We start from the raw sequence: 19702 nt of genomic DNA, 5'->3' as shown, positions 1-19702 counted from the left end.
CAGAGCTTGACAACCACTGAACGTTTTAAGTAGAGCTCGGCTCCCATTTTCCTATCCCTGGTCTTTGCATGTTGCATTTTGTAACATCGCAGCAGCCTGTGCCAAGCTTTGGGTAAAGGTAGTGTGATGAGTCACTGGTGCAAAGCTGCCTTAATTCCTTCCCTAGTGACTTGCAGTTTCCTCCCAAAAGAGAGAACTACACTGAAGGGAAGCTCTTGCTGGCACTTCTGAAGACCTGAATGTTCTGCTAATTACTGTGGCTGGAATTCTCAGCCTGTGCAACAAGGTCTATAGGGAAGGATGTTACTGTGATTTGTTAAAAAAAATTTTTTTTTTACTTCAATCACATTTCCCTTGCTCCGGCTTGTGGAGTTTAATTAGCTTAGAGACTTGAGCTGTTCTCATAACATCTTTTCCATTTCGCTGTCTAAGACTCATGGATCTGTGACTGATGTATTTTTTTTCTTTTGTCATCAGCTGTTAGCTTTTGGAAAATAAAATCATGATTTCTGTTCGTGTGTATGTGTATATATAGTTAATGGATTTTTCTACTTGTCTTCAGGGGGAAAACAGAGAAGGAACAAATTTTCCCATTTATCATAGTGAAACCACAAAGAAGGAACAGAAATATATTTGTTAGAAGTGAAAATTCTTTAATATGGCAATTATCACAGTTTTGGGGTAATTGCACCTGCATACCACCTTTTGGGGCCCTCTCTAGGGGCACCCAGTCAGGACTTCAGACCTTCAGCTGTCACCTGATTGGGGGCAGGGAACTGTGTGCCCACTGCCTTCTGAACAGTGTTTTTAAGGCTGCACAGTGCCCTGCTGTACACTGATATCCCCAGCAAGTCAGTCTGCCTAGAGGCCAACTCCTATATGTTGCTTTCTCTCTCTGGGCTATGAACAGTGTATTGCCAGCACATACAAGTTACCACACAACTGTGACTCAGCAGAGTACATTTATTCTTAACAGAGGAAAGCACATAGATGTGTAACAATAAATATATATTTAAAAAAGCCTACAATGTTTCCTACACACATTCACCAGAAATCGCCCATATTTCACGTGCGGGGCCTGGTAGGCCCACGTCCCTTCCAGCACTGCAGCAAGAGGCAGAGCCTTTCCTTGGACAGAAGGTCCTGTCCATTTGCTGAAAGGAAGACCATAAGTCAGTTCAGGCTCATCCTTTTATACTAGAAGCCCTGTATTTATTTTCCTAGTCTCTGGGAAACCCAGCTTGAACTAGTATAAGCAAACCAACCAAGAGGTGGTGCTTCTCCGAACTTGTTTACTATCACAGGATTAATCAGTCTCCCCTGGTTTTAATTCCAGCACAGAGTTATAATAACTCTTCCCCATGGAGAAGAACACAACACTATATAAACTATTTATAAATTAAATACAATGGTCCCCAAAGATGCTGCATGGGTTGTAGTTTGTCACTGTGATATTTCTGGATTTCATTTTTCGTCTTAGTTTGCATTCATGTGTGGTTCTAGAGTTGTCATTCTGAGTTGCTAGTACCATTTTTAAACCTAAATCCAGCATCCAATTATTTTGTTTTGCACTGACTGATATGTGGCTAGGAAAAAATGACTTAGTTTGATTATTTACTAGAGCTAAAAGAAGATTATAAATAAATGGTTTATTTAGAAGGCTACTGATACTTGTAAAAATATTTCCTGGTATAAGGAGATTCAAACAAAACTTAAATAAAAAGTCATATGTTGGATCTGTCCTCATGCCTTTTGGTAAATCAAAGGTTGTATATCTTAGATTGCAAAGAGATGGTAACAGTATTGTGGGGCCTGAAGAGGGTGTGCAGATTATAATGTGGGTTAGGATGCAGATAGGAGAAATGGCTGGGACACTCCTCATCTTTCTTCCAAGTGCTCAGCACCTTTTGGAAATAAAAACTCGTGTGTCGACTGGCTGCTGTTCAGCAGTACCTTGTTCATTGATCATTGTGTCTGGTTTTCTTCCCGGTTAGGTATTTGCTACCAAATTGACTTACCCTCAGCCAGTAACTCCGTGGAATGTCAAAGAACTGAGGCAGGCTGTCATAAATGGTCCAAATGTTCACCCTGGTGCCTCCATGGTCGTTAATGAAGACAGGTCACGTACGGTGTTGAGTGCAACCAGCCAGACCCAGAGGGAAGCCATAGCTAAGCAGCTCCTCACTCCTTCCACTGGAGTCCCAAAACCAGGAATGAAAATTGTGAGTACTGTGCAAACCCAACCCAGTAGGGTAAAGAGTTTTTTGGAGGTGGGGGCTGTTGAAGCCAGTTACAAAGTGAAGCTGGGACAATGTTCCAGGTACCTCACCTTTTCATCTGGTGGCTAGAGAAGCTCATGTGGATGTCTGAGGAGAAATGAACAACTTCTAGGTTCAGGGAATTTTTCCTTCCTGCATTTCACTTGAATTCTTGGTGTTTGCATATGACTTCCCAATCCTGTAAAGGTAACGAATGCTGCTTCTCTTGGAGGTCTGGGTGGATTTAGCTAGCGAGATACATTTTCTTTTAGTCCTGAAACTTTGTGTTTTTTTCATCCTTTTCTTTGTTATACTTTAATATTAAATGTCAAGGTACCATGCTGACAGTCCTGACAACTGTAGTTCTGCATACCCATAAAATAGATATAGCACAAGCAGCAATAGTGCAGTAGTCTTCTCTTGTTCTGATGATATGACTCAGCTTGTGACCTCGAAAGACCACCTCTAGTGGCAAGAGGGGAATTCAGCCTCCTGGCACATTCAAACCATGTCCTGTGCTGAGACTGCTATCAGAGTAGCAAGTGAGAGGAAGCATGGCCTTGTTAAGACACAAATTTGAAAGTCTGATTTCAGTGGCAAGCTCCTTCAGACTTTGAGGTAGGGTGAATCATGTCCCCTTTGTCCCTTAGTTTCCCATCTGTAAAATGGGGATAACACTTAACAAGGTTGTTTGAAAGGATACATTAACTTAATGTTTGAGAGATGTTTAGAGGAAGCTGTTTCGTTGCTCCAGTGTCACTGGCCTAGTGACCAAAGCTGTACAGCATGTCTTTTTTCCATGGTTTTTTCCACAGATAGTAAGTCTTCATTTTAGACTGTCCTAAATGTGCATATATTGTTTCCAACTCTTTGTGGGTGAGTTGTGCACCTCTTTATGCTCAGCTGAGTGTAAAGGGAGGAGGGAAGAACAAAAGTAGGGAGTTCAATCCTTGAGGGGGCCATTTAGGGATCTGGAGCAAAAAAAATTGGGGATTTATCCCGCTTTGAGCAGAGGGTTGGACTAGTTGATCTCCTGAGGTCCCTTCCAACTCTGATATTCTGTGATTGGATATCTTGTTTTGTCAGGAAAATGAGTTGCTTCTATGGTTGGAAGAACAGGAGTACTTGTGGCACCTTAGACTAACAAATTTATTTGAGCATAAGCTTTTGTGGGCTACAGCTCACTTCATTGGATGCGTAGAATGGAACATATAGTAAGAAGATATATACACACACATACAGAGAACAGACTATTCTATGGTTAGATCTCCATTTCAGCTGAGAGATGGGATTCCCAGCTCCTGCAGTGTAACCAGGGTAGCACAGGTGGCGGCTCAGGCTAGGCACCCAAGTAAATACCCGCCCAGACCACTGGGTATGCACTCAGGTAGCTAGCTCAACCCACTACCCTTGCTACACTGCAATTTTTAGCAGAGCTAGCTCAGGCCAGGCAGTAGTGGTATGATATAGACAGTGTTGTCTAGCTGTTAGAGTCCAAAACTGGGCCTCTTGTCTTCGAATCTCAGCTCTGCTGCTCACTGTCCGATCTTATCTAAGTCACTTAGCTTCACTATGCCACAGTTCAACCCATGTGTAAAATTCATATAATATTTCCCTACCTCACAACTGCTGAGGCTTAATGTTAACAAAGGATAGTTACCTACTTGGATGAAAAATGTTATACAAGTGGTGAGTGTTTTTATTTTGATACCTTTTACTTCTACCGACATGTTTTTGACAGAGGTTGCTGTGCTGATAAGATAGTATTTAATACTTAGCATTTCAGTGTGTCCAGTTAGCTCAAAGACCTTCATAGACCTAAAATAAACCTTCACCATGTTACGAAGTAGGGTGAATAAAAACCTGATTTAAAAAAAAATCAGATATCAGATTTCTTTAATTTAAATCAAATAGTTTTTCTTTTTAAAAATAAACCTGTTTAAAATTAAATTTGAAACTGGCAGCCTAAAAATCTAAGCTTACTATAAGCTATGAAAATCAATTTAAATATTTTTTTAAATGCTGCTTCATTTAAATAAATTAAAAATGATGCATACATGAGTTCTCAAATTTGAATGGGTTAAACGGTACTGCTTTTTAAAATATATATAAAACCATAGAGAAAACATCTTTATCTTCAACTCAAGCTTTATAAATATATCATAATGTCTTATATTGCATTATTTTCAATCTTTACAGTGGAGCAAATGCTGACTTCATATTCAGTACTTTTGATTTCAGCGTAGCGAGCCAAGTGCAGAAAGAATATTTCCTTCATTCTAGTTCATTCAAATTTGAGAAACGGCTTGGGAGTTGAGAACCTGGTTTTATCATGTTCAGGAGGTAGCTGCCTTAGCACCTGGCTCCCATTCCCAAGCTGCTACTCTTTTTCCTTGATCACCTTTTTCTTTACAGGGGCTATGTCATGAACAGAGTGTGACTGGCCGTGATCCCTACTACCGTTCTCAGGGGACAGACCAACCTGTTATAACGCCATCTACAACATTAGGCAGCTGAGTACATTTGAAAAATCTGGCCCATGGTGACCGGGAACAAATCCATCAATTTCCTAGCTGCAGTTAATACTACTATTGTTTGTTAAATCGGTTTTAAATGCTAAATATGTTTTGATAAACTTTTTTCTTATGTATCCAGCACATTTAAGTTAGCTTATTTAAATAAAAATAATTTTGAATGAATTTAAAATTAAGAATCTGAATAAATGTATGCTAAACTATATAATTGCTTAAATACATTTTGTGGGGGTATAATGTGCTAACTAGGAGGATACAAAGAAGCACTAAATTCAGTGTAGAGGCTACATTTGGTTGCAACATGTTTGGTTGGTATAACCGTTACATGAGAATGAACCTTTCTTTCAGAAAATAACTGAAAGGTACAAATTCAAAATAGGATATCCTGTTTGCTGGATTAAATCACCATTTTTAAATCACCTTTTGATTTAAATCTTTCCACCCTACTGTGAAGTCTTAGTATTATCCCCGTTTTCGAGGTAGGAAAGCTGGGGTGCAAAGAGATAATAAGCCTCGTCAGAGGAGGGTCACTTTCAGAGCAGGAATTAGTGCTCAGGAATTCTTAGCTCCCAACCCAAAGCGCTGCTTTCTACATTTCAGGTTACTGTTACATAAATGTGATGTTTGAGCTGTTGCCTCTGATGTCCATCTCACCTCTGATATGCAATCCTGTAACTGATGTTCCTGCCCTTTTCAGAAGAAAACTTGCAAAAGGAGCAGCTGTTAGCACCTATATTGAAATGGGAGACAAATATTTGAACAGGATACATCATATCTGCCAATATTTCTAGGAAATGGCTTTCATGCCTGAGTATCTAAACCAGCATTTTCTTTGATTCCCTCAGATTTTACCTTGGGCATGCTTTGAAATTGGCTCTTTTCTGCTGTGTTGGAAGTGGCAAAAGAACACCTGTGAATTCGGGCCTGAAACTTAAGCTTTTTCTCAACGTTAGCTGAATAGCTTATTCGACTGAAGCTATGAAAGACTGAAACCAGGATCACCACATTTATATTAGAAAGTCTTCTATCCTAAATAGAGTTGGGGAATCTCAGAATACCATTGTTTGGGAACTTGTATTATAGAATGGCTCTCTTAATTCATGAAAGTCCTTAAGATTCTAAGAGTTCGTATAATGTTCTTGAACGTAGAGGTATTTTTAAAACAGAAGCAAGGTAGATTGTTGCAAATACGAAGAGCAGTACCTTTGCCACATAGACAGTAATATCCACCTCCAGAAAGCAGCCTTTGGGCCAAGTTGTAGATCTTCAAGAAATCTCAAGCTGAATCCTAAGCAGTGATGCAAAGTGATGCTGCTACTACCACTGGCTAGTCTGGCTGACCTAAAAGCAGATGGGAATACACTCAGGTCAGATGTACACCTGTCCGTGTATCTCCTCCTTCATGATGGATGCTTACATTCTCTTCTGGTGTCATGGTAGTATAACCTGGTGCATAGCATTAGGCTTGGGTGGTGGCTCTTGTACCAGGGGAGCCGAGTTCAATTTCCTGGGCTGCCGCAGACTCCCTGTGAGACCTGGGGCAAGTGACATAGTTAAGGCTGCAAGTCTTTCACGGATTCCATGACTTGCCAGGACCTCCGTGACAGCTGCAGCAGCTGGTGCGGCTGACCCCAGGGCTGCCCGAGCAGCTGGGGTGGCACCGGGGCCAGCTGCTGCTCTGGCGGCCCCAGGCAGCTGGTCCCAGGTGCTGCCCTGGAGCAGCGGTCCAGGAGCAGCAACAGCAGCATACCTGGCCCCCCTCCGCCCCCGACCCCAACAGTAGCAGTGGCGGCAGGTCCCGAGAGGAGCGGCAGCGGGTTGCTGGGACGCCCCCCTCCTCAGAGCCCCCCCTCTCCCCCAGCACCTAAGATTTAGTTAGGGATATTTTTAGTAAAAGTCACAGACAGGTCACTGGCCCTGACATTTTGTTTATTGCCCGTGACCTGTCTGTGACTTTTACTAAAAACACCCATCACTAAATCGTAGCCTTAGACATAGTGTTTCTGTACTTAAGCTTCCCCCTGTAAAAGGGGGAGAATAGCACTGCCCTACCTCACAGGGGTGTTGTGAGGAAAAATGTGTTTTAAGACTGTGAGGTGCTCAGATATGACAGTAAAGGGGGCCATATAAATACCATAGATTGCATAGAATATGGTCAGTTCTGAGAATTAAAATGCTCTAGAAGTGTCTTTAAATAGTGAACCACTTGGAAGACTGGCAGACAATTACAGCTCCCTTACATCTCCCCCCAGATCTATAAATAAACTTTCTCTCCTGTTACATACACTTTTGGAGGTAGGTGAGGGCTAACCTTGATGTGAACTTCTTGTCTCATCCAAAACAAATCCTACAGAAGCCTTACAAAAAAGCCTTCACTGTGGTATTTATTGAGTGAACAGAAGCAGGAGAGCTGCCTATTTTGGGCTAGAAAGGGCAGTGCTCAATCGTTTGCGGTTTGGTAACAGTTGTGAACATTTGAGGCATTTCCACGGTGTGCTCCAGGGGAGGACAATAATGAATATACTTTACATTACAGCAACATCTGCACTTTTATAAACCTGAAATTATATAACATCAGTGACTGTCGGAACATCCAGTCTAATGTTCCACAGAGAAGGGTATAAAGAAAACAACCCAGCACGCTTAATGGGCCTGTGACATAAAGTGGTACTTAGAGCACTTGCCAAATATTCACATGGATCCACTGAGTCAGAGTTGAAGTATCTTCTTGGAAACTTTTGGTTATTCTGGCCATTGAATCATCTCTGAGGGCTGGGGAATTCCAGCAATCATAGATTCCCTCTCTCTAAGGACTGTTGGAGTCATGTTACTTAACATTTCCTATTCTTTTTGTTTTTAGATTGTGACCTGCAAAGCAAACATTAAAATTGAGTTCACTAGTAAAATATGTGCTGAATGCATCCGCTAACCAGACTGTGGAGAGCACTCAGCATAGAAAGATGCCAAGCTCAGCCTCTTAAAGAGATTTGTTTGATGCCTGGAAAGTTTGCTGCAACTGCTCAGACTGTGGATGCCTTAGAATAAAATACTAAACAAATGCTAAATGTTTTATGTGCTTAAAGCATTTGTACAAATAATTTAAGTAATCACAATAGCACTGCAAAGTAGTTAAGTATTCTAGCACCTGTTCTATTGAAAGGGAAACTGAGGTACAGTGAGGTGAGGTGTTGTGGTCCAGATCAAATGGCAAGCTGGTCTCAAAACTGAAATTAGAATTTAGGAGTCCCTGGGCTCTGGTCCTGTGCTCCATCCACTTGACCATGCTGTCTTATTCTAGGATGTCTGATATTGGAATTACACTACTCCCTCTTATTGAACCAATTCAGAGGGAACCAGGTAAATGATTTTTTTTTTCCTCCCCTCACATGGCAGAATTTTAAAGGTTTCCTTTTTAGTATTCTGCTAAAGTCTTCGATAAACCATACTGTGAAGGGAGAGGAGGGATTGCATCTTACCTGGAATGCTGAACTGGTTTGATAACATGGGGAACTAATTCTGGTTTCTGTAGAGTCTTGGAATGTGGTCTAGTGGGGAACAGAGTGGTTGAGGAGGTAAGTGTACTGGACCTGATACCCTTACAAAGGAGGTTCCACAGAATGAAAATTCTAGAGGGAAAAACTGCTTTAGACTGTGCACGTGGGTTTAAAATTGTCTTTCTGATGAGAGACTGGTATGCTTTATAAACAGATGAACTGTATTAAATCTCTCTCATAGGTATGCCGCCATGTTAAAAATGGAGATGTCCTCTTACTGAACCGTCAGCCCACCCTTCACAGACCCTCCATCCAAGCCCACCGGGCCAGAATCCTGCCAGGAGAAAAGGTGCTGAGGCTTCACTATGCCAACTGCAAAGCCTACAATGCTGATTTTGATGGTGATGAAATGAACGCACATTTTCCTCAGAGCGAGCTGGGCCGGGCAGAAGCCTACATGTTAGCCTGCACCGATGAACAGTATCTTGTTCCTAAGGTAAATAAAACCATCTCTGTGAAAGACAATAAATAAATAGTTTACATCTCTATAAACCTCTTCCTTCCTCAGAGTACTCCTTTGGGTTGTTTGTTTTGTTCAGTGGTAACTTTGCTTCATAATGTGTTCCTGGGATGGCAAAGGTGGCTAGTAACTATATTCCATTGTGTTAGATCTTGGTGGTCATAGCCTTAAGAATGAAAATTACGAACACAGGCTCAAATTGTGCATGTGAGGGGGATTTTGTGGGGAAACCTGGACACCTAATCCTGGGGGTTGACACCTACATACTGTGGTGACAGGGTGCTTAAAATACTCTTGATTGATCCTCCTCCTACTTTTAACTCTTCTAGTGCCTCATTGCTGGTATTGTCCCCTGTTTCTGAGCCCCTGAAATACCATTCATACCTTCCAGTTCTGACTCTCCACTCATCCTCCATAACATGTTTCTCACTCAGCCACCTGCTCTTCCTGATCCCAAGGGGACTGGGAGAAGGTGAACTTAGAAGTCGGTGTGAGGGTGGTAGAATATCTCATTATTCCGAACAGAATTGAAGTGGTTGGGGGAAGTGGTTGTCCTTTTTAAATGAGTTTGGGGCCTGCTATGTCTCTTAAATCTCAATGTTTAGGAGATAGTTAGTATAGGGAGAGGAGCTGTCACCATAAAGAACTACTCACACCAGGACTATTGTGCTTTTATACAGCCATAATGGAGCTAATTTTGGAAGATATTAATATGTGATTCCCACCTCACGTACTCTTTGTATATGTCTCTTAGGATGGCAAGCCACTGGCAGGTTTGATCCAGGATCATATGATCTCTGGTGCCAGCATGACGATCCGGGGCTGCTTTTTCACAAGAGAACAGTACATGGAGCTGATCTATCGAGGACTGACAGACAAAAAGGGAAGAGTGAAAATCCTTGCACCTGCCATTATGAAACCACAGCGGTTATGGACAGGAAAACAGGTAGCTGAAAAGTTAAGACTGTTAAAACAGACTGTTCAGAATTAAGCAAAGTGTTATAATTAAAACCAGGATAAGCTATAGTGACTGAGAAGCATAGTCCCAGTAGGTCAGCAACACTGCACATCTTCATGGGGTTGTACAGTTTTGTGTCCTTTAAAATAATATTATAGGAATAGCACTTTATCACTTACTCTGGGCAGTGTTTCAACAGAATTGTGGCATGATTTACAGTGTATGAGCTGAAGGAGGAGATGCACATGCAGAACAGAAGCAGAGAAATGATGCGATTGCTGCTTAGTGATTTAGTTTCCTTTTTGGGATGGGATCTAGATAAAATCTTTGAGACACTTTTTATAGGTGTTCTTTTTTCTAGTCCCTGAGATTTTTCTCATTCATGCATTGCTGATATCAAAACGATTCTATCATTTTCTGTAGAAAATATAATTTTTCACTGGGTCAGGGGTGTGTGTGTGTGTGTTTTAAATTGGATCACAGTTTAAATCTCCTAAATTTAATCTTGACAGGCAAAGTCTTATCTGTTTTTGGTGTGTTTGCTACAATGTTGATTTTAGTCATGAAATATCTGATAGGCCCTACTAGAGAGTATTTCTTGCTTTTTCAGAGGGATGTACTCTACATCCAGTTAGTATGATCCTTGGCACAATAAGGGAATGCTCTAGTGCTCTTTATGCTGTATCATTCTGACCTTCCTTAGATATGCCTCCAGATGTCACACACTAGTCTCTTATTACCTGTATGTCTTGTGTGGTAATGAAATTGAATTTTAATATATGGCAAAGGAGGGTAGAAACCACTTTTTAATGCCCTGTATAAATCTGATTACAATATTTAAAAAAAAATACTACACTCTACAGTACCTGCCCCAGAGTTTACAATAGGGTTACTGCACTGAAGCGTCTAGAACTCCTTTTCGTAGAATAATACATTATATCATTTGAATATCGGAAATTTTAAACAAAAAGGAACACCGGCTGGTTCTGGATAATTAAGGGGAATAGCTTTGGGACTTTCAGTGTCTGTAGTTAACCAAAGGGTAGTCCTTCCTTGAGTGCAGTCTTCCAAAACTCCTGGCAGTTTTCTGCTGTTGGATAGGTGAGCTGCCAGAACACGGCTGAGTGGCAGGGCTTTCTATTGCATGTGTGTGGATGTTTATCCTCTCCCCCTGTTTGCCGTAGTGGGGTGGGGGATATGAAAAACTGACTGCTTCTGACAGTTCGTTAATCCTGCCCTTTGTTTTTCTTTTCAGGTGGTTTCTACGTTGCTAATAAACGTAATCCCTGAAAATCAAATCCCACTGAATTTGTCTGGGAAAGCTAAGATTGGTGGAAAAGCCTGGGTGAAAGGGCCCCAAAACAGAATTCCTGGATCTAACCTTGATTCAATGTGTGAATCCCAGGTATGTTTGTGGAAATAACTGGCCACAGAGGCAAGGACTTACTTGTTTAAAAAAAAAAAAAAAAAAAAATCCTGAAGAGGATAAAATGTATTGTAAAGTTTTTATAATTGCTAGAATGGGGTGGTCTGAGCTTGGGACTGGGAGCTAGGATCACTGGAGTTCTGTTCCTGGCTCTGACATAAACTCCATCTTTCTTTTTTTAGAGTATCTTCTCTGCCTTCTCCCATTTTGCAGGTGGGGGCAACTCGTATGCACCCACTTAACTTGTTTTGTAAAGTGCTTTCAGGATGCAATGTATTATAGAAGTGCAAAATCTGTTTGTAATTATACTATTTTAATTTACTTGTTCTTGTTTATAGTTCACCAGAAGATATTGATCCATAAACATTTTGTATGTTATGTTTTTATTCCTCATAGTTTATTCAATGTACTAGTCACTAAGAATAGTCTGTGGTCAGAGTTGGATCTTGTCCACACAAAGATCAAAATGACTGCTTTCCTAACTGTTTAAATCTGTCATCTCATCCTATCAACCAGGTTATCATTAGAGAGGGGGAGTTACTTTGCGGGGTCTTGGACAAAGCTCACTATGGCAGCTCTGCCTATGGCCTAGTTCACTGTTGCCACGAAGTCTATGGTGGTGAAACCGGCGGCAAGGTGCTTACATGTCTAGCTCGCCTCTTTACTGCCTATTTGCAGCTGTACAGGGGATTTACAATGGGTGAGTATGGGAAATGTAAATTAGCCGTTGGACTACTGCAGTACCTCCTGAGGTACAAAACTATAGTTGTGCGTAAGAAATGGAAACAGTTCTGTGCATGACACATTGCTGAATCTGATAGTTCACCTAACATGGCTTTCTTTCTATTCAGCATGCATTTCAGTTCCTTCCAATCACTACAGTGAAATGATGCAATCTCAAGTACATCCATCACTGAGTTATCTCCTGTCCTTCATGTTTTACATGTACATGGTCATAATGTCTTTTAATGAATCTTTGTTCAGATCAAAATTACATTATAAAGTTTTACGTTTCTTTTTCACATAAGTAAAAAAAAATCACAACAAGCAGCATAGTAACCAAAGCTTACCCACATGTTCAGGTTAAAGGATTCAGAGGTGTTATTAATTAGGTCTTGCATTTACTTTGTGCTGTTAATCTCCCTGTAGATATGACTCTTATTTTGCATCAACTTTGCAAAATAACAATGTGAATTACTCAGCCAGGCATAAAATCTACCCCCTGTGTGCGCTCTCTCTCTCTCCCTCTCTCCCATTAAAATATGTCCCTCACCAGGGCAAATGGCTGAGTAGACTTTTACAGGACTTTCATTGGTATAAAACATGCATACTTGTGTAACTTTATAATGGTCTAAATCAGGGGTGGGCAAACTTTTTGGCCCGAGGGCCACAACGGGGAATAGAAATTGTATGGCGGGCCATGAATGCTCACAAAATTGGGGTGGGGGTGCAGGCTCTGGGGTGGGGTTGGGGATGAGGAGTTTGGATTGTAGGAGGGTGCTCTGGGCTGGGAATGAGGGGTTCGGGGAGCGGGATCAGGGCTGGGGGTGAGGTGTAGAAAGGGATGCAGTTTCCGACTGGGGGTGCAGGCTTTGTGGTGGGGCTGGGGATGAGAGGCTTGGGAATGCCGGAGTGGTGCGGCGCCGACCCAGTGCCCCAGCTGGAGCAGGGCTGAGCCGCATGGTCCAGTCCCCAACCCAGAGCCTGTGCCAGAGCAGAGCCGAGCTGCGTGGTGCGGCTTGCGGGCCAGCTTACAATGTAGTTTGCTCACCCCTGGTCTAAATACTCTGTAGGCTGTAGCTACATATGATCAATTATATTTACTTTCAGTAGAGGGCAGGAGTGTGCACCGCTCTGACTCCAACCTCCCTTTTATTACAGGCAAGTCTAGGTAACACCACCTATTATTAAGGTTGGCCAAAGCTTCCCATGAGAAGATCCTGTTTTCAGTCATTTATATTTTTGCCAAACTTTAACTGTTTGTGCTGAAATTTCCCATATTGAGTTACTGCCTCAGTCTGAATTTTTTTGGAAAGTGACAACCAAAGCATTTCAGTTGTTTCCAAGAATGAGGTTAGGGGAAAATAGTTGTTGTTTTGCTCATGTTAAAATAAACAACACCCTGGGGACCTCTTCTTTTGAAAAATTCTAGCCTCGCCTGCTTTGGAGCAAGGACTTGAAATTAGGCGGAGGAGTGACCTTTGTATCAGCAGGGTGCTTTTTGCCATTCCTGTGAAAATCCTCCAGTTTGGCCAAATTATAAGCCTTTGGAAAAAAATCATAGTTTGCACATGCTCAATAGCTGTGAAGTTCTAGTAAGTCTCTAAATTTCACAAAGATTCTGTCCGTACTGGGCATGCTTCAGCTCAGGACTGGGCAGGACTTTGCCTGCAGTTGCAGCTCTGGGCTGCTTCAGGTTATAGCTGTGCACCAGAACTGAGAGTGGTCAGCCTTTCTCTCCTGTGCTCTTACTGACTTCCTGCTGGACCCAGGCAGCATGGAGGAGGAAGCTGCCTGATTCAAGAGCTGGGCCTAGGGAGAGAAAGGGGGAGTAGACTGGGACTGGAGGATGCTTGTTGTGGCAGGGAAACCGGGGGTTATTGTGGCAGTAGAGACTGGGACCAGCTGGGCAAGGAGACTGTGGGGAGAACTTGGAATGGGTGAGAAGAATATTGAGAGTCCTGAAGGGTGAGTCTAGGACTTTTTGGGAAAGGGAATTAGGACTAGGATGAGATGCCTGAGGAGTGGGACTGGGATTGACTAGTAGGTAAGAAGAATGGGCCTGGAACAAGGAGAGAGACGAAATTAGAGCAGGAACAGGTTGGCAGGGATGGGGCAGAAGGTGTCAAGCTTGGGGAAAATGGGCAGTGAGTCTGCCTATGACCACGAGAGCAGGGTTCTCAACACTTTTTCTTTTGGAGCTCTTCCCTTCCCCTCTCCACACCCCCCCGCCAGCATGCTATTAAAATCTCCATGGTCCGGGGCTTGGGAGGGTTTTCTGCCCCATGATGCTTGGGGGCTCCAGCCTTCTGCCTCATAGTCAGGGCTCTGAGCAGCCCCTGCTTGGTGGATCCCGTGAGTGCCGCCCCCCACCCCCAGTGGGCCACGGAGCCTCGGTTGAGAACTGCTGTGCTAGACTACAATGCCTTTCAGAGCCTGGAATGGAAACCAGAATTCCTGAGTCTCCTCCTTCCTCTACTGTTAGCAAGTGTCTGTAAAACCCACTGGCAAAATGTCTCATTCCCCCTCGACAGCTGACCCACATAATGGATAACTTACTGTTGCAATCACTTACTCCATTAGATCAAGTGGCAGAGATCTCTGTGGTGGATCTTACGTTTTCAAACCTGCTGATGGCTGTTGTAGGTGTGAATATGAGGACACATGATGGAATTTGTTCTTTCAGACTCCTTATCAGATCCTAGGAAATTACACTAAGATTCCCTGTGCAACCTTAATTTGGCCGCCTTGTGCATATGTATTATGACAGTCTTTTATTACATAATCAACTGCCTTTTTTCCCCCACAAGATCCTTGTCTAATACAGTGCACAGGCTGGACCTGCCCTGAGCCTGAATCAGGGTTGTATTGCAAAGGAGACTGTCTCTAGAATCCTTGTTGCAGAAGTTAGGATGTGTGTAGGGGGATTTCAGGAAGGGAAAGGGTGGTCTCGTGGCCAAGCAGTTTTACGCTTTCCGGGAGAACTGTACTCTAACCCTGCCTCTGCCACAGAGTTCCTGTGTGATGCTGGGGAAGTCACTTAGGTCAGATTTTTCACAGGTAGTCACTAATCTTGTTCTCCTGGATTCCTGGGTTCCTGACTTGAGACCCTTGGTCTCATTTGCAGAAATGCAGATCACAACTGCAACTGAAGTGCTATATAATGCTAAGTACCCTAAAAAAGCAGGTCCTCTTTGTCTCAAATTAGGCACAGAAAATGTATGGGTACTTCTGACCTTAATTTCTCTGTGCCTCTGTATCTGTAAAATGGGGATAATAATAGCCCCTCATCTCTCAGAGTGTTGTGTAAATAAATTCACTATTGTTCGTGAAGTGCTGAGATATTTTACTGTCGAGTGCCCTAGAAAAGCCTATGAGGAAATGAATAATTATCCCTTCAGAGCAGGGTTTGAATAATATGCAGTATACGAACTATGGGGGGCATGCATTGAGCCAGGAGACAACAAAATATTGAGTAGATGTTCTCTATGAGAAAACATCATCCATCTTGTTCACTGAGTGAGGCAGGGGTCCTGTAAGAACAGCATGTGATCATGTAGTTTAAAGATGCTAATAATGCATGCACACAAGGGGACTGAATTAAGGTTGCATAGGCAACCTTCATTCCGGCATTTCCAAACTTTAAGTGCTTGACTTTGCAATCTTACTGTTCTTTTAACATAGCTTTTGTGTGAGTGATTTTTGTTTATATAATATTATATATAAAATGTGTTCCTGAGACCATCCTGCCCACCCAAAAAAAGTCCCCAATATTTTTTCTTGTTGTAGCTATTATATGTGCCAGCAGCAGTCCAGTACATAAATCCCTGGTGAGTTAGGATTCAGATTCAGACCACGATACAGTTTATCTTTTTCTATTTCACTGCTGCAGGAGTTGAAGATATTTTGGTCAAACCGCAAGCAGACCACAGAAGACACCGAATCATTGAAGTGTCCACCCATTGTGGTACCAGGGTAAATACATCTTGCAGCAGGGTTTTAGTCCTTGTAACTTTTTCATTTCAAGCCCTTGCTCTGTGTAGTTGCATCTGTTTTGGCACCTAAGAGGCTTTTTTTTTACTTTCAGGCTGTTAGAGCTGCATTTAACTTGCCAGAAACTGCATCGTGTGAAGAGGTCCAAGGGAAATGGCAGGATGCCCATCTCCACAAAGACCAGAGGGATTTTAATATGGTTGATCTGAAATTCAAGGAGGAAGTAAACAATTACAGCAATGAGGTTAACAAGGTTGGTATTGAGAAGCATCCATATATACTATGTTTGGAGATTTTTCTTATTATGTTAATTTAATGCTGATGAAAAGCACCTGACAGTCCTGCAGACTGAAGTCATCCCTCTGTCCACAATATGGGCCTTTCCACACTGCCCTGCTAGTGTTCCTCAGTCATCTTGTTTTTTTTTTTTTTAGAGGGAGATGACCTCTGTAGAATAAGAAGCTGGCGTGCTGTTTAAGGCCCTTTGAATTTTTGGCTTGTCATCAGAGTCTAGTAACAAGGTTGCCAGCTGCAGTGGAACTTCTAGAGGAGAGTTTCCATAAAATCTTACCAACAATTTTGTTTTCTGAACTATCAATAACATCTGTTTGTCTTGGATTTCACGTTTTTTCTTACTGCCAACAGAAATTATTGTGATTTAATTAGAAATGTGAACTTTAACTCTTTGGTATCTTTCTTTCAAAACTTTTTTTTTTAGGCATGCATGCCCCTTGGGCTCTACAGGAGCTTCCCAGAGAACAACTTGCAGTTAATGGTGCAGTCAGGAGCCAAAGGATCCACTGTAAATACAATGCAGGTATTAAAGTAATTACTTTTATAAGACTCACTGGTTTGTTTCCATGGTTCTACAAATATAGCTTATCAAGGGGCTATTTCAGGAATGGCTTGTGTATTCTGTAACAAAGTAGGGTATTTATTCTTAGCTTTGGGAGCTGGGAGGGCACAATTTTGACTTGAGTAACTTTTAGGGAAATATATTATAAATGAGTCAGAGACCTCATTGGCACATAGGACGGTGAGGGACAAGTATTTTCAGTTTGACCACGTTTCACTTTTGCATCAGTTCTTAGAACAGCAAGATTCGTAGCAAAAACAATAACTCCTTAGTAGGTGATGACATAATGAAGAATACCAAAACAAACCCCAGTTCTAACTTGTAATTGTTTTGTTGTATTTCACAATGGAACTTTGTACCATCAACGTAAAGCTTGTCTATGTAGGAGACGGAGCTTTCTCAGGGGAATGAACTTCCACAGGAACTAAGGGCCATAGTAACTTTCCACTCCAACCATTCTCCATCTGGGAGGAGGATGGCAAAGAGAATGAACCACAGTGACAAATGACAGTCATGTTGCTTAATGCACTACTGAAAGGCGCTCAGATACTATTATGAGAACAGTATAAAAACCTATATCGAATAGAATAAAATTTCTACATGTATTTAAAGATAGACACTGAGCAGAAGAGAGGAATGCCTACTTTGCTGTAGTCTTTACTAAAAATATTAATTTGTGACCACATGCTCAACACAATTAATATTAATAACTAGGGGGATGGTACACAAGCCAAAAGAGTGATAAGTTAGATGTATTCAAGCCTGATGAAATTCATCCTAGAGTACTTAAGGAACCAGCTGAAGCAAATTTGGAACTGTTTGCAATTATCTTCAAGATCTCATGGAGGATGAGTGAGGTCCCATAGGTCTGGAGAAGGGCAAATGTAGTACCTATCTTTAAAAAGGGGAACAAAGAGTACCCCGGGAATTATAGACCAGTCTGCCTAACTTTGATACCTGGAAAGATACTAGAACAAATTTATTGAACAATCAGTTTATAAGCACCTGGATAATAGAATTATAAGGAACAAATGATGCCAAATCAACTTAATTTCCTTCTTGAACAGGTGTACTGGCCTAGTAGATGGGGAAACAGTAGACATGGTATATCTTGATTTTAGTAGGGCTTTTGACACAGTCCCACATGACATTCCCATAAGTAAATGTGGGAAATGATGTCTAGATACTGGTCGAAAAACTACTCGGAGTAGTTAGTAGTTTGCTGTCACACCGAAAGGGTGTATCTAGTGGGGTCCTACTGGGCCATTCCTGGGTCCAGTACTATTCAATATTTTCATTAAATGACTTGGATAATGGAATGGAGAGTAAGTTCATAAAATTTGCAGATTGACATCAACAGTTTTGGATGACAGGATTATAATTCAAAATGACCTTGACAAATTGGAGAATTTGGTCTGAAATTCAATAAAGATAAATGCAAAATACTCGATTTAGGAAGGAAAACTCAAATACACGCTGTGAAATGAGGAATAACGGGCTAAGTGTTGTATTGCTGAAAAGGATCTAAAGATTACAATGGATCACAAATTGAATACGAGTCAGCAACGTGTTGCAGTTGTGAAAAAGGCTAATACTCTGGGGTGTATAAACAGGAGTGTCATGTAAGACACAGGAGGTATTTGTCTTGCTGTGCTTGGCACTGGTGAGGCCTTGGCTGGAGTACCTTGTCCAATTCTGGGCAGCACACTTTAGGAAAATGTGGACAAATGGGAGTGTGTCCAGAAGAGAGTAACAAAAATGGTAGGTCAGGGTTTCTAAACCTTCTATGAGGAAAGTTTAGGAAAAAATAGGTCTTGGGGGGAAAAATAGTGAGGGAGGATTTGATAAGTCTTCATATATGTGAAAGGCTGTTATATACAGGGCTTTGGAGCTGTGCTCCGGCTCTGCTCCAGCTCCAGGCAAAAACCTGCAGCTCCACTGCTCCGGAGTGGCTCTGCTCCAAAGCCCTGATAAAGAAAACTGATCACTTGTTCTCCGTGTCTCCTGAAAGTAGGACAAGAAGTAATGGGCTTAATCTGGGAGATTTAGGTTAGATGGTAATATAAACTTTCTAACCGTAAGGCTATTTAAGCTCTGGAATCAGCTTCCAAGGGAGGTTGTAGAATCCCTGTCACTAGAGGTCTTTAAGAACAATTTGGACAAACGCTTTCTCAGGGATGATCTAGGTTTACTTGGTCCTGCCTCAGCACAGGGTCATGGACTTGATGACTTCTCAAGGTCCTTTCTAGCCCTACATTTAGATGATTCTGTGATTCTGTGAATTGTTCAGAATGATCTTAGGGGACATAAGTAGTAATGTGATGAAACTGAGCAAAGGAAATCTTTATAAGGAAAAGGCTGGACAAGATGACCTAACTGGACTTCTCTATCTCTTAACAGTGCTTATTTCCTTTATATATAAATACATTTCTTCAGGAGGGAAAAGGTGTTACACTTATGTGAACCAAGAGAGTAAAATAGAAAAATGAGCTTTTTACCATTAGAGGTTTTGCATGTCATTCTGTTTCTGTTCTGCATGCATCTTTCCAATGTAGATTTCGTGCTTGCTGGGTCAGATTGAGTTGGAAGGTAGAAGGCCCCCTCTGATGGCATCTGGTAAATCGTTGCCTTGTTTCCAGCCTTATGATTTTTCCCCTAGATCAGGGGGATTTGTGACTGGCAGATTTCTCACAGGCATCAAACCTGCTGTAAGTATTCTGCTGAGGCTCCTGTTTCTATTTCCCTCTTTCATGCCTTACTTGTACCATAACTTATTTACATTCAGATACTAAAGTGGAACATGTCCTTGTAAATATCTAGACAAGTAGGCCTTATCCAACCCTATTTTTAAGTGCTGCTCTTGGGAACAGTAGTTCATACTCTACCTTAACATACTCCCTGGCAACATGAAGCTGTTTTATATTTTCTCATGAAGATTGTGCT

The 19702-nt window shown here is 41.8% G+C and overlaps 1 protein-coding gene across 4 annotated transcripts in view; it reads left to right on the top strand.

Annotated features, from left to right (window-relative positions):
- Window positions 1-19702, top strand: part of POLR1A (RNA polymerase I subunit A) — a 56241-nt gene that overhangs the window by 13631 nt on the left and 22908 nt on the right. For all 4 annotated transcript variants that reach the window (XM_073342850.1, XM_073342851.1, XM_073342853.1 and 1 more), the window contains exons 12-20: window positions 1995-2222; window positions 8528-8782; window positions 9561-9752; window positions 11020-11169; window positions 11707-11890; window positions 15803-15885; window positions 15998-16156; window positions 16622-16720; window positions 19315-19467. In XM_073342850.1, coding sequence (XP_073198951.1) covers window positions 1995-2222; window positions 8528-8782; window positions 9561-9752; window positions 11020-11169; window positions 11707-11890; window positions 15803-15885; window positions 15998-16156; window positions 16622-16720; window positions 19315-19467 — 1503 coding nt within the window. The remainder of the gene's footprint in view (window positions 1-1994; window positions 2223-8527; window positions 8783-9560; window positions 9753-11019; window positions 11170-11706; window positions 11891-15802; window positions 15886-15997; window positions 16157-16621; window positions 16721-19314; window positions 19468-19702) is intronic.

The sequence above is a fragment of the Lepidochelys kempii genome, chromosome 4 (genome assembly GCF_965140265.1).
Source record: "Lepidochelys kempii isolate rLepKem1 chromosome 4, rLepKem1.hap2, whole genome shotgun sequence".
In the NCBI taxonomy this organism is placed as follows: Eukaryota; Metazoa; Chordata; order Testudines; family Cheloniidae; genus Lepidochelys; species Lepidochelys kempii.
Note: the sequence above shows the minus strand (reverse complement) of the source record. Positions and strands in the feature narration are given on the sequence as shown.